Here is a 14,403-nt window from a genome sequence, read left to right as displayed (position 1 = left end):
CCTGCCCCAACCGAATACTCACAGACCGGAAGTCACCCACCATGCCATCAGAACAAATGGAATGTCTAGAGAGCCACCTAATCATGAGCCAAGGTGAAAGAAACGGCACAGTAATGGTGCAAACATACACAAAGAAAAAGCAGCATGCAAAATAAAAGCCCAACTCCAAAGGGAACCACCTAGGGAACAGGAGGAAATTCCTCCTAACTGTTTCTCACTATAGGACAAGATCACAAGAACATGAATTCAAGAAAACAAGAGTTGAAAGGCTAGACACTGAAACAACCAAATCAGACTGCAGACCTTAAAAAAACAAAGCCCCAAAGAGCACCAATACAGAATAAATACACAGAAACAGCCAAGAACACTGCTGAGAGCAGAAAGACCAACTTAGAGAAAAGGTTTAAGGTAAGTTAACAAGACAGAGGCTGAAAAATCAATCACTCCACTGTGATATTGGAGAACTGTGTCCATCTGGCTAGTCAGAGATAACCAAAAAGTGTTCAGAGAAGAATGACCAGGATGGTTGGCAATCTGTTTGGAAAGCATATTATTCTCTAAGGAACAGCTGAGACACCTAGGAAACACAGGGAAGAGAAGACTCAGGGGTAAAGAGGCTTTCAAATATACAAAGGACTCTCCCGTGAAAAAAGAAATAATTATCGAACTTCTATTTCCAGTAATACAAAGTATACGCCTGGGATAACCCTCCTACATGACACAACTAAAAAGACTGATAAAACATTAAATTATTTTTACATCCACCACTGAGCTAACATAAAAGATATACTGAAACTGCAAACAAAGCAGCCAAGAATCCTACAAGATAAGTGAGTGTCAAAGCTGGCTTGAACTCTGAGGGTTGTTGGCAACCCCTGGAGACCCTAAAGTCCTGCTCCAACTCACGAACAGGAGATAAATTTAGGGCCTGCCCAAATGGGAGGCTAATGGGAGATGGCTGAAAATAACTGGAATTATGCCCACAGTCTGAGGGGTGTGGAAGAGGACAGGAAGAAGAACAGGGCCTTTCTTGACCCTGTTGCTCAGGTAAAGAAAAAATAAGGATCTCTAAAGAATGAACAAGACAACGTTTATGTGAGTTTGTGGTCTGAATTCACACGACTTCTGTAATGCAAAACTGTAAGCTGGGAACTGGACTAAAATTGGTTCTAATGTGGTAGCACTTCCCAGCAACTCCCCAACAACTGGCAGAAGTAATTACAAACCTTTTCTGGAAGAACTTCAATCTCAGTCTCAAAGTTAAGTTCCCAGGAAAAGAAATGCTTTACAGTAAGAAAAAAAAATCACAACTCTAAGGATAGAAGACAACATGAGTGAAACTAGCAGAAACAGAAAAATAAGGCTCATGAATAATGGAATTGACAGCAGAGAATATAAAATAATTAAGTACAATATATAAATAAACTATAAGCTACAGGACAACAAACAACACCAAGTAGATTTTTTAAAAAATCAAATGGAATTCTCAAGAATGAAAAATACAGCAAATGAAACTTAAAAACCCAATGGAAGACTAACGTGTCGATTAGACACAGCTAAAGAGGGAATTAACAAAACCCCTGTACTGGTCACACAGCCCCAACAATTACAGCTCACAGCCAGTCTTTTCATCTACCCCAAGTCCTGTGGCCGTTGTTGCTACTGAGGACATCAGTTGTTCTAATAGGTACACCTTTGCAGGTAGGTTTATTCTGACGGCCTTAAACACCAATGAAATGTGTCTTAGTCCTTCTCACTCTACCCTTCATGTCTTTTGTCTTCTGTACTTTCTATTCATTTGTCTCCCTGGACCTTTTTGTGGTTATTTTTTAAAATCTGGCTTGTTCTACAAATTTGACTTAGAAACCATGTAAATATTTTACACAGTGATAAATGAGCCAGTGAACAAACAGCTGACTCTGGGTTTGGAGCAGAAAAGTACAAGGTGAACATGAATTATTTCATCAAATAAAAATAGTTTGTCAAAAAAAGAAGAAAGGAAGCTTTCAAAGACTATGTGAGTCACACAAAAAGATCCAGGAGCCGAAATTAGGAAGCTCCCACTGGCCAAAAATGGAGCAATTTGGGCATCAGTTTGAGTAACAACTACATATAATGGACTGAAGAATTCTATAATTTACCCACCCTACTGTTAACAGACATCTGAATTATTTCCAGTTTTTAGCTAGAATGAACAATGCTGTTATGAATATACATCTATCTTGACACATACATGTTCTAGTTTTTCTAGAATATAACCTGAGTTACAGGATTTCAGGGTCAAAAGACATATATTTTCAACTTTACTAAGTAGGCCAAACTATTCTGTGGTTGTTTAACCTTTAGTGTCTTAGAAGTTCACCGTCTGACAGCGCAAAAGAATACCCACATGCTGTAACTATATCGTCATCGCCCTCTATGTCACTCGTTCAGCAAAATGCCATTAGAAAACCCATTGCTAGATTATGATCGGTTCAGCTTTTAACAGTTTTGGAATTCTTTTTGGGAAATAAACTCCAGAAATACCAGTTTTGTTAGCTACTGAATATTTAAATACGTTGCTTTACCATGGTGCCAACATAACAACAGTAAAATAATACAGCTTACTTGAAAAAACAAAAAAGTAACTATTAAATGTTATTGTCTTTGAATGGGTCCCTCAATAATTAAATCTGCAGATTGTATTGTGATTATGAAGTATATGACACGGTTAGGCACCCCTAAATTACTATTACAGAACACTGGGTTAAATCTAACTTTCTATCCTGCGTAAACTGAGAGTTCATTTTTTCTAGAGAAGATAGTATCCGTTTGTGGTAACAAATCTAAATAGAAGTTTATCAATCCCAGTTTAGGAAAGCTAACAAAGATCTACTGGAAAAAACAGATGAAACATGAGTCACTACATACTTAAGTGGGCAAAAGTAGGTTTACTGTTTTGAGTGATATTCTTTTGAGTTCACAAAGCTATTGTGATCATCATAACCTGCATGTCTTTTTCCATACAAACAACTGTAAACCTACTTTTGTCCACCCCTGTATTCCTAAACCAACTAAATAAGATTTGATTTATAGAAAAATCAGAAAGAAAACTTCCAGCTCAAGTAAAACAAAGTATATTTTAAAAACTACAAGATGGTTCAACAAAATGATATAAACAAATGGGTAGGAAGGCAGATAGGGTGGGTGTATGAAAGAAGGGAAGGAGAGAATGAAAGGAGCAGAGAGCAGGTAGGGCAAAATACACTTAGTGGGGAACAGAGAGAGATAAATATATACCCCACACAGGGGAGATATAAAACTGAGGCTCATGGGTACAGATGAAAGTGAAGTGGTTACTCGAGGGAGGAGGTCAGGGAGACGGGATTCAAGAGGGACAAATATAAGGTGATAGAAAATGATTTGACTTTGGGTGATGGGCACACAGCACGATCAATAGTTCAAATGCTATAGAGATATTCGCCTGAAACCTATGTGCTCTTATTTATCAATGTCACCCCATTAAATTTAATTTCATAATAAAAAATATATATTTATTTATTTAGTGAATCTAAGATGTTCTTTAAACTATTCTAGCAACTTGATGTAAGTTTAAAGTTTTCCAAAGTAAAAAACTGAAGAGAAAATATATCTAGAAGAATATATGCCAAAATGTTAATATTCTATGAATTACAAAACTACAAGCAGTATTTTTCAATTGCTGTTAACCTGGATCTTTCTATAATAATCACATATTTGTGTAATAAAAAAAATAAAATGTTTAAAATAAATTCTTCTATTTTAAGCTAAAAAAAAAAAGCTTGCTGGATGCCACTTGCATACACTTACACATCCACAGGAATCTGGTCCCCCATTGAATAGGGAACAGGCTATCCTCACAATCTCTGCCTCTATCTTCCGCAGTCCTGGGAAGATATCAGGGTGCAGTGGGTTACTCCATGCAAAATCTCCATAAGCCTGCAAAGAAAGGCAAGTAGATATGAATTAAGACAATTACACTGCACAGGACAAATAATCATACACTAAACAAAAATTTCTAGATATTAGGCACAATATTAGAAACTGGAAAATGGGTAAAATATGTTCTACAACCTAAAAAAGATCAAAATATAGTGGAGGAGACAGACATGCAAATAAATTATTTTACAATGTAGAAGAAAAGGAAGTATAAATGCGGTTAAAAGAACAGACTAAAACACCAAGCAGACTCAGTTGGAAGGTTTAGCTTCGCCCACCACTTCTTGGTATCTAATCTCAGGACAAATAACCTCTCTGACTCTCAGTTTTCTCATATGCTAAAAGGGATAATTAAGGTAGTGGTCTGACAGGGTTCTAGCACTAAGCAAATAACATAGTAAGCAAATAACATAATGCATGCAAAGCACTTAGTAGAGTGTCTGGCACAAAGCAGCTATTGTTCTAAGTGCAACACCAGATGTGTGTGCGTGCAGGTCAGGGACCTGAAAGAGGGATTAACGAACTCCCTGAGTGGGGTGGAGGTATCTGTTGAGTGGAACCTCGAGAGTCTGTTGAGTGGAAACTAGTCATTATTTAGAAGAGGTGGCGTGGAGGAGAGAAAGGAAAACGACATGAGAGCAAGGTACATACTGTAAAATGAAAAGGCAGGAATTAGTGTTTTTTCTCTTTTTTTTGTTTTTTCATTTTTTGTTTTTAGGAATTAGTGTTTACATGGGAAAGTAATAGCAGTGGTTGCAAAACCTAGGGGAGAGTCAGCTCATGAGGGACTTGCCCTTTATGCCTCATAAGCGGCTTGTATTTTATCCTGGGGATGATATGAAGCCACTGAAGGATTTTTAAACATAGATATAAGATTGGAGTATTACATTAAGATAGAGTTGAGAAAACCTGTAATATTTAATAAGGTATAAGCAGTTTCATGATCACAATAATCGAACACAAGGAGCTTAGAGACCATCTGCCAGATCCACTTTTATATGGCAAAGTGGGATTTCAAAAATAAAACTGACTAGAAACGCTAAAGACAACAAACAATGAGAATTCTTTTAATTATAGGTGAAACCACTATTCATTCTCAGACCATCTTATTTGAGTTAGGTAGTATAAGAAATTATGACCAAATGTCTATCCCTTGTCTCTTCTTATCAACAAAATATGTCTTATTACAAATAATCTAAACACAGGCACCACCTTCCCTGGTAAGCTGCCTTCTACCCAGGACATCAATAGAATCTACAAGCATAGTAATATGTATCACAGACTGAAAATGTCTTTGACAGTATTATATGTATTCACCTGTTTGGGGGAGGAGAAACTTTAATCCCTTTAGTTTTATTTTAACAATAAACTTTTCTTAATTTTTAAATTACAAAACTAAAGAAACAAAGATGAGGTACTGTAAACTAGCACAGAGCACGCAGGCTCCCCTCAGGTACTGGGCACTGACCTTCACCAGCAGCTCGGTGAGCTTCTCCTCCCCACTGTACACCGCTCCGGACGCTCGCCCTTCTTGCCAGAAAGCATCTGCAGGGAAAGTTGGACCACTGGGTAAGTAAGCAGCAACTTTGGAGAAGACAGGTAAGTTCTTAAAAGAAAAAATGCAAAGAAATCCCTCTGAGGACAAAGAAAAAAAAGGTTTGAGTGGAAATCCGAAGGTGTCCTTATATTACATCATGAAAGAAAAAATTCCAATAGCACTATCAGAGCAAAATAAAGATCACCAGTTATTACAGGGGTCCCCAAACTACGGCCCACTGGCCGCATGCGGCCCCGAGGCCATTTATCCGGCCCCCGCCGCACTTCCGGAAGGGGCACCTCTTTCATTGGTGGTCAGTGAGAGGAGCATAGTTCCCATTGAAATACTGGTCAGTTTGTTGATTTAAATTTACTTGTTCTTTATTTTAAATATTGTATTTGTTCCTGTTTTGTTTTTTTTACTTTAAAATAAGATATGTGCAGTGTGCATAGGGATTTGTTCATAGTTTTTTTTTATAGTCCGGCCCTCCAATGGTCTGAGGGACAGTGAACTGGCCCCCTGTGTAAAAAGTTTGGGAACCCCTGAGTTATTATCAACAACAGACTGAAAACAGTCCGGCACCTAGGTACAATATGGTCCAGTAATAATGCTGTCCTCTTCCCCAGCTGCCTTGTAACAGCAGAAAACTTTTCCTGCATCTCTATACTTATTCTCTGTTCTCTGTATGGCTTGGCCTGACCTGTTTCAGCAACATTTTCTCCTTTCTTCCCACTTCCGACCCAGTCATGGAAGAGGGGGGACCATTACAGGCAGAGCTGGCAGAGAAGAGCAACATGAAAATGAAATTTCATTATATGATACAATCATTAGGGATGGAATCAGGGAACTGAAGCCAAGATTACACAAGCCACAAGGAGACATCTTTGTCTCAGGGGGCCCTCCTTCAGACAAGCCTGGAAACCCACACAGAATTAGCCACGTGCTTCCAGCAACACCCGCTGCAACATTCAGGAGCAGGAACCGTCAACACTGAGATAAAGCTCACAGGAAAAGTCCTGACCAGAATATAAGGACCAACTATCCACTTCCTGTCTGAGGTGCTACATTATACACTTCATGTTACATCGACAAATCTGTCAATGTGGGTGTCTCAGGTCCTTTTGCTACAATATGGCTATGCCCTATTGAAAGTGGGTAATGAGGCCCTGGCCGGTTGGCTCAGCGGTAGAGCATCGGCCTGGCGTGCGGGGGACCCAGGCACATAGGAGAAGCGCCCATTTGCTTCTCCACCCCCCCCCCTTCCTCTCTGTCTCTCTCTTCCCCTCCTGCAGCCAAGGCTCCATTGGAGCAAAGATGGCCCGGGCGCTGGGGATGGCTCCTTGGCCTCTGCCCCAGGCGCTAGAGTGGCTCTGGTCGCGGCACAGCGCCGCCCCGGAGGGGCAGAGCATCGCCCCCTGGTGGGCAGAGCCTCGCTGACCTGGTGGGCGTGCCAGGTGGATCCCGGTTGGGTGCATGCGGGAGTCTGACTGTCTCTCCCCATTTCCAGCTTCAGAAAAAAAAAAAATACAAAAATAAAAAATAAAATAAAAAAAAGAAAGTGGGTAATGAGAAAAGCTGTTACAGAAGCACACTAATTAAACATTATAGCCATGGGCTCTATGAAGCAAAAATCTTCAGTTCCAACAAGAGAGCAGCAAAATGAGTAGTGAACATCCAGTCTAATCTCCTAATCCCTCAATCTCATGCTATCTACTACCTCTGGCCTGCTGCCAGCTCAACTTTCCCTCTCCCCTCAGAGGACACCTGCTCTGTACCAGGCGTGTTTTTAGACCATAGGTCACCAGACTTTCAAAATTAGGACTCATGGTTTCAGTTCCTGTTCGTTTACTCATGCTACAGAGTATGGCAATGGACAGTGACTTAAAAATGGAATGGAAGGAAATATGGTGGCAGCAATCAGCCCTCATAATCATGGAAATCCTTAATATACAAGTCTCAGAGTGCTAATCCTGCTTTATATCATCTAGAAATCCCAGGCTGTATCTAATTTTGTACCAGCCAATGTAATTTCAATTAAACATTTTAAAATGTAATTTTTGAAATGCAATGTGGTGTCCTGGATTGGATCCTAGAATATAAAAAAGGACATTAGTAGAAAACCTGGTGAGATAAAATCTGTAGTTCAGTTAATAGTACTGTACCAATGTTAATTTTTTTTAATTGATTTTAGTGAGAGAGGAAGGGAGAGAGAGACAGGAATATCAATCTGTTCCTGTATATACGCTGACTGGGGATCGAACCAGTAACCTCTGTTGTTTTGGGAGGATGCTCTAACCAACCAAGCTATCTAGCCAGGGCCTGTTGTTAATTTTTTAGTTGTGACAACTGTTATTTTAAATACTGAAATGAGGAGAAGCAGGGTCAGGGATATATGGGAAATCTCTGTATTATTTTTGAAGATTTCCTATAAATCTGAAATTAGGCCAAACTAAAAAGCATACTTTTAAAAAGTATTTATTACTTTTATCTATAACAAAGCATTTGTGTTATAATAACTTTTGTTGAGCACTTATATGCCAGGTATTATACATTTACATATATGATCTCACTTGATCTCTATAATCATTCTTTCAAGTAAGTATTATTATTATTCCCATTGTAGAGAGACAGAAATTGAAGCACAGAGAAGTTAAATAACTCACCCAAGGTAATACTTCAAGTGACCAAGCCAGGATGTGAATCCAGGCTGATACCACTGGCTGTACTCTTAAACATCAATCTAGTTTTACTTGGTACATTTATCCTTCCTCATGCATGTATGTACGTGTGTGTGTTTATTACATAAAAACACTATTAACATTCTAATATATATATATATAAATTACATATATATAAATGTGTACATTTATATTTTGATAAGGGAATTATAGTCATTTATTTTCTTTTTGGCTGTTAGAAAGACTTCACAATTTCTATAATAGATCTGTATTTCATTTTTATTACACATAATTCTTTTTTAAAAAAAACAAGTGTATCTACATTATTCGGGCTTACAAAAGGAAACCGACCAAGTTCTACTATCTCAGAGATTTGTTTTATGGATTAAGGATGAATCTAAATATAATTTTTAAAAATGAAAGTCAACATTTGAGACAGGGAGTGGGCCCTCCTGAGCATATAAGTACCAAGGATGAATGTTCTTAACCTCCACCGACAGTAACTGACGGCCCAGCCAGGCTGATGAAGTAGAAGCTTACCCATTGAACTGTACTCCTTGAGCTTCTCCAGAACTGCAGACGAACTCAGACCTTGAGGGGGCAGAATTTTTACATACTCCTTGTCCACGTTCAGAAATGACATGTTTTTGCTAATATCATCCTTGATCTTGTTCAACTGAACCTGGATCTTCAAAAGTAAGAAAAACAAAGTTAACAAAAAGAGAAAGAATACAGTATAGAGAAGAAAAGAACCAGTTATGACACCATGTCAACTGCCAAAGGCTGGGGTGCCACACAAATACTACAGGAAAAGAAGCATATTTTTTCTTAAAGATATATGGTGACAGTTTGACTACACAACTCTTTTCTGGTATGTGCAATACTTTCTTAGAGTCTAAAAAGCCAACTTTCTCTCTGAAGGTCAAAGACACATTCAATCCCTGCCCTCCGCCATGTTGATATCACCATTGCTTTACTTGGTTAGCATCTGCTGATGTCAGCACTACTTTGAGGGCAACATTTGGACCTTGCTCCTGCCCTGGCAGCAGCGACAGTGTGTCTGCTAAAGAAACAAAGGTAGAGCAACGAACAGTCCCCAGAAAACAGGCCAAGCAGCAATAAAGGGATTCAAGTGCTGATTAAAGTGATGAGGCTCCTTTCAAAAGACAGGTACAGTGCACAGGAGGAAGCTGGAGGCTACACTACTCCCCTGCATAAGCTCTAGACATCCTAGGACATGCCAGGAAGACCGCATTCTATCTCCTCAGGTTGGTGACAGCTTGTACCGTCTGCCCCTTAAGTACTAGGAGGGGCTAAAAGTCTTCTCTGCTACATAATTTTTTTTTCTTGAAGTTAGAAGCCGGGAGGCAATCAGACTCCCGCATGCACCCGACCAGGATCCACCTGGCATGCCCACCGGGGGGCGATGCTCTGCCCATCTGAGGCATCTCTCCGTTGCGGCCAGAGCCATTCTAGTGCCTGAAGTGCAGGCCATGGAGTCATCCTCAGCACCCAGGCCAACTTTGCTCCAATGGAGCGTTGGCTGTGGGAGGGGAAGAGAGATAGAGGGAAGGGTAGAGAATCAGATGGGCACTTCTCCTGTGTGCCCTGACCAGGAATCGAACCCGGGATTTCCACACACAGGGCCAACGCTCTACCACTGAGCCAAGCAGCCAGGGCCTCTGCTACATAATTTTAGAAGGAAGATTTTTGAGGCTCAGAGACAAAAAGTTATTTGTTTTGAGTAAGCATATGTGTAACTATGGTTATTGTTTTTCCAAACTCACAGCGACAGTTTCTGTGACATTTTCTTTTATTCATTCACTCACTCACTATTTGTTGAACTACTACTATGGGCCAGCAATACAATGAACAAAACAAACTGAGGCCGTACACAGTGGGGGAAAAAATCCTGTTTTCATGAAGTTTATTTTAAGCAGCAGAGACAGAAAATACAAGTCAGGTAATGAAGAGTGCTAGGGGCAGGGTTGGGGGCAGAGAACAGAGTATGGGGGCTGAATGGCAGGGATGCTATCTGTGGTAAGGGATGTGTGGGTGGTAGGTTTAGGGATGAGTGTCTACAATTGTGCCCAAGCCCTCAATCCAAACATTTAGATTTTTTCATCTCTAGCAGTGAATGATTAGAATATAAGAGAGTCCCTCCGACGTAGCCCTCAATGAAACCACAGGGAAGGTCACTCCTTTAAAATATCTACAGCAGCCTGACCTGTGGTGGCGCAGTGGATAAAGCGTCGACCTGGAAATGCTGAGGTCGCCAGTTCGAAACCCTGGGCTTGCCTGGTCAAGGCACATATGGGAGTTGATGCTTCCAGCTCCTCCCCCCTTCTCTCTCTCTCTCTCTCTCTCTCTCCCTCTCCTCTCTAAAATGAATAAAAAATAATAATAATAAAAAATAAAATATCTACAGCAGTCTAACAGACAGAAACTGGCAGGTGGTACGTGGCAAAGACCACATTCTCAGGCAATGCAGGGCCATGTGATCAACATGAAGATAATTTTAAAGTTGTAAATAATTATATTCATAAGTGGTGACAATCCAACATGAACAAATTATGAAAGCTGAACTTCCACTCATAGACTATGCTGTCGTAATAAAACAAAACAGCCCTGGCCGGTTGGCTCAGCGGTAGAGCGTCGGCCTAGCGTGCGGAGGACCCGGGTTCGATTCCCGGCCAGGGCACACAGGAGAAGCGCCCATTTGCTTCTCCACCCCTCCACCGCACCTTCCTCTCTGTCTCTCTCTTCCCCTCCCGCAGCCAAGGCTCCATTGGAGCAAAGATGGCCCGGTCGCTGGGGATGGCTCTGTGGCCTCTGCCTCAGGCACTACAGTGGCTCTGGTCGCAAAATGGCGACACCCAGGATGGGCAGAGCATCGCCCCCTGGTGGGCAGAGCGTCACCCCATGGTGGGCGTGCCGGGTGGATCCCGGTCGGGCGCATGCGGGAGTCTGACTGTCTCTCCCTGTTTCCAGCTTCAGAAAAATGCAAAAAAAATAAAAAATAAAAATAAAAAATAAAAAAAAACAGACAAAAAATTATGAGCGCTATCTTACAAAGCATGGTAAGTACTTCCCACCCCTAATTCTTACCTCAGGGGTTCTCTCACATTTTAAATTCTTCACAGCACTGACTTCAACATGAAGTCCTCATGTACTTATTTAACTAACTGTCTTTCATACTACAGAGGAAGGACTTGGTCTTGTTCACCACGGCATCCCTGGCACCCAGAACAGAACCTGACACTGAGCATGCTCACTAACACGTGCTGAATAAGTGCATGAATGAGAGATGGACACACACATGCTCACTCAATAGCAAATTTTTGGCTCTGAGCCTCAAAATCTGCTTCTAAAATAATTAAAGGTGATTAATGATATAGTTTCCCTTACAATTCTGTTAGTCTATAAACTTAAGAATGGGTTCGGAAACCCTAGTATTGTCTCAAAATCTGAAACCAAAAGAGAAAAGCATGAAGAATAAGGGCAGAAAAAAACAGAGACCAATAAGGGGAAATGATATTATCCTTCATGAGCCAGTCCATCTGTCAGATCTTCCTTCTTCTTCTACCCTCATTCTATAAGGACCAAGGTGGAGGGGGGGGCACAAAGCAAACCAGATAGAAGGTGACGGAAGACAATTTGACTTTGGGTGATGGAAATGCAACATAATCAAATGCCAAAATAACCTGGAGATGTTTTCTCTGAACATATGTACCCTGATTTATCAATGTCACCCCATTAAAATTAATAATAATAAAAAAAGGACCAAGGCAGACTTATATGGAGGCTTAAATGATGTAAGGTCAAATAAAAGCCTCCCCTATCTACTCTCATGCCCCATCTCCACCCCAGTTACTGCTTCTACTTCCCCATAGGAAATAAACCTGAAAATACATACTGTGGCAGTATCAGAACAGTGTTCTGAATGGATTTCATTCAAAGGCTAAAGATAACTGATATTTTTCCTGGTCTGGCCAGAAAAGGGAATTGAAAGCCAAAAGTCAAAGAGAGATTGAAAGGAAGTTGAGGTGAAGGGCAGGGTACTGGGAAGATAAAGAAATCAAGAACTCATGTGTCCACCTTAAAGCTGGCAGTGGAGCAGGCCCTGCTTTTATCTTCATCTGTAAAAAAGAGCCTGCAGGAAGGGACAGAGGTGACTGTCTAATCCTCAGTGGGTGAGGGCAGAGAAGATACAGTGCAGGGAACACACTAGCCTATGGAGAGGTGCAAAGAGCAAGAGAACAGCTCTGTTATCTAAGCTTCTAAACCTGGGATCAGCAAACTACAATCCAAACCAAGCCTACACCTATTTTTGTAAAGAAAGGTTCCCTGGGAGCTAGCCAGGCTCATTCCTTTACCTACGATCTTATCACTGCATCCCTCTACAAAGGCAGAGGTCAAGAGTTGTGACAGACATAGCACGGCGTGCAAAGCCAGTGTTTCATATTTAGCCCTTTACAGAAACAGTTTGCCAACCCTGATCTAAGCCATGTAAGAACCCAACCCCCGCATAAATATCTAACATCAGCCCAGCCAAATACTGCTCCAAAGCATGTCACTTCTGTCAAGTCTTCTCATTTTCAAATCCTTGACAGACAACTCCTTTCTCCTTTGGTCACGTGTTGGAGAAAAGGTTAAGTCAGGCTTCTCAATCTTGGGGTTTCCAACTTGTCGAGCCAGACAATTCTCAGTTGTAGGGGGCTGTCCTGTGCATTGTAAGCTGTTCAGCAGCATCCCTGGTCACTATCCACTAAATGCCAATAACATTCCCCTCTATTTGTCCCTTGGAAGTGGGGGACAAAATCACACCTCCCCTTTGAGAACACTAGGTTAGGTAAATAAAAAGAAAGAAGTATGACTATGGGGGGCGGGGAGGGGAGGAAGATCTATACAGATTCTACTTACCTTGTGACCAATAATAGGCATCTTCCTTATGAGCCTAAAGCATCTCTTTTTAAATCTTGACCATAAACCTGAAAGAAACAAATGGTTCTATTATTCAAATAAATTCCCATGGATGTTATATGTTAGTCATAATGCATGAACTATTGAAATACATCCTCTGTAATCTCACTTGCTTTCAAATCACAAAGGTAGAGTTTCTTTTTTAAAAAATAAAAAACTTTTAATTTTTAAAGTAAGTAAAATGTTTCTATGGTTCAAAAAGTAAAAAAATAAATAAACACACACACACAGTTAAAAGTTTCTCATTTACCCCCAGACCCTCATCCTATCCCCAGGTAAACACTACTATTCATTTCTAGAATACCCTACTAGAATTTCTTTATGCATATAGTACAAGCAAGAATAAAGACTTACTTTTAACATATCTTTATTTTTATACAAAAGGTAGTATATTCTAGCACTGTACTAAAACTTCTTTTTCTAATTAGAAATATTCTCTTAAAAATCAGTGCTTCCTCATCCATTTTTTATAGCTGTAGAGTATTTCAGTATATGATGTATCATAATTCATTAACCTGCCTATTCTTGATGGACACTTTAGGCTGTTTCTACTCTTTGCTATTACAAGCCATGCCAAACTACATACGTAAGAGAACAGCTACAGGATAAATTCCCAGAAACAGAATTGCTGGCTCAAATGACATGTGCATTCCTGAGTTCTTTACCTTCTCAAGTTTTACAGAAGCCAAAAATTTCTCTTCCCTCCCTCAAAACAAATGACCAGCAGATGCTTTTCTTCAGGATCTAGGCTCTAGTCTCTCATTCAGCATACATCCTAACAACATTTTCTGGACCTAAAAATGCCTTCAGGCCCTGGCCGGTTGGCTCAGCGGTAGAGCGTCGGCCTGGCGTGCGGGGGACCCAGGTTCGATTCCCGGCCAGGGCACATAGGAGAAGCACCCATTTGCTTCTCCACCCCCCCCCCCTCCTTCCTCTCTGTCTCTCTCTTACCCTCCCGCAGCCAAGGCTCCATTGGAGCAAAGATGGCCCAGGCGCTGGAGATGGCTCCGTGGCCTCTGCCCCAGGCGCTAGAGTGGCTCTGGTCGCAGCAGAGCGACGCCCCGGAGGGGCAGAGCATCGCCCCCTGGTGGGCGTGCCGGGTGGATCCCGGTCAGGCGCATGCGGGAGTCTGACTGTCTCTCCCCGTTTCCAGCTTCAGAAAAAAAAAAAAAAAAAAATGCCTTCAATATCATGACACCAATCAAAACTTCATTCTGTCCGACTGTTTATAGAACAAATATGGAATTC

At 40.9% G+C, this 14,403-nt stretch overlaps 1 protein-coding gene across 5 annotated transcripts in view; it reads right to left on the bottom strand.

The window, feature by feature from the left end:
• The window catches only part of SGPL1 (sphingosine-1-phosphate lyase 1), a 70,377-nt gene that overhangs the window by 14,445 nt on the left and 41,529 nt on the right, over positions 1 to 14,403 (bottom strand). For all 5 annotated transcript variants that reach the window (XM_066349597.1, XM_066349599.1, XM_066349600.1 and 2 more), the window contains 4 exons: positions 13,096 to 13,163; positions 8,713 to 8,860; positions 5,426 to 5,502; positions 3,829 to 3,957 (listed from right to left, as the gene is read on the bottom strand). In XM_066349597.1, the coding sequence (XP_066205694.1) occupies positions 3,829 to 3,957; positions 5,426 to 5,502; positions 8,713 to 8,860; positions 13,096 to 13,163 (422 nt within the window). The remainder of the gene's footprint in view (positions 1 to 3,828; positions 3,958 to 5,425; positions 5,503 to 8,712; positions 8,861 to 13,095; positions 13,164 to 14,403) is intronic.

This window comes from Saccopteryx leptura, chromosome 9 (assembly GCF_036850995.1).
Source record: "Saccopteryx leptura isolate mSacLep1 chromosome 9, mSacLep1_pri_phased_curated, whole genome shotgun sequence".
Lineage (NCBI taxonomy): Eukaryota > Metazoa > Chordata > Mammalia > Chiroptera > Emballonuridae > Saccopteryx > Saccopteryx leptura.
The sequence above is the reverse complement of the archived record's forward strand: the minus strand, read 5'-3'. Positions and strand labels throughout refer to the sequence as shown.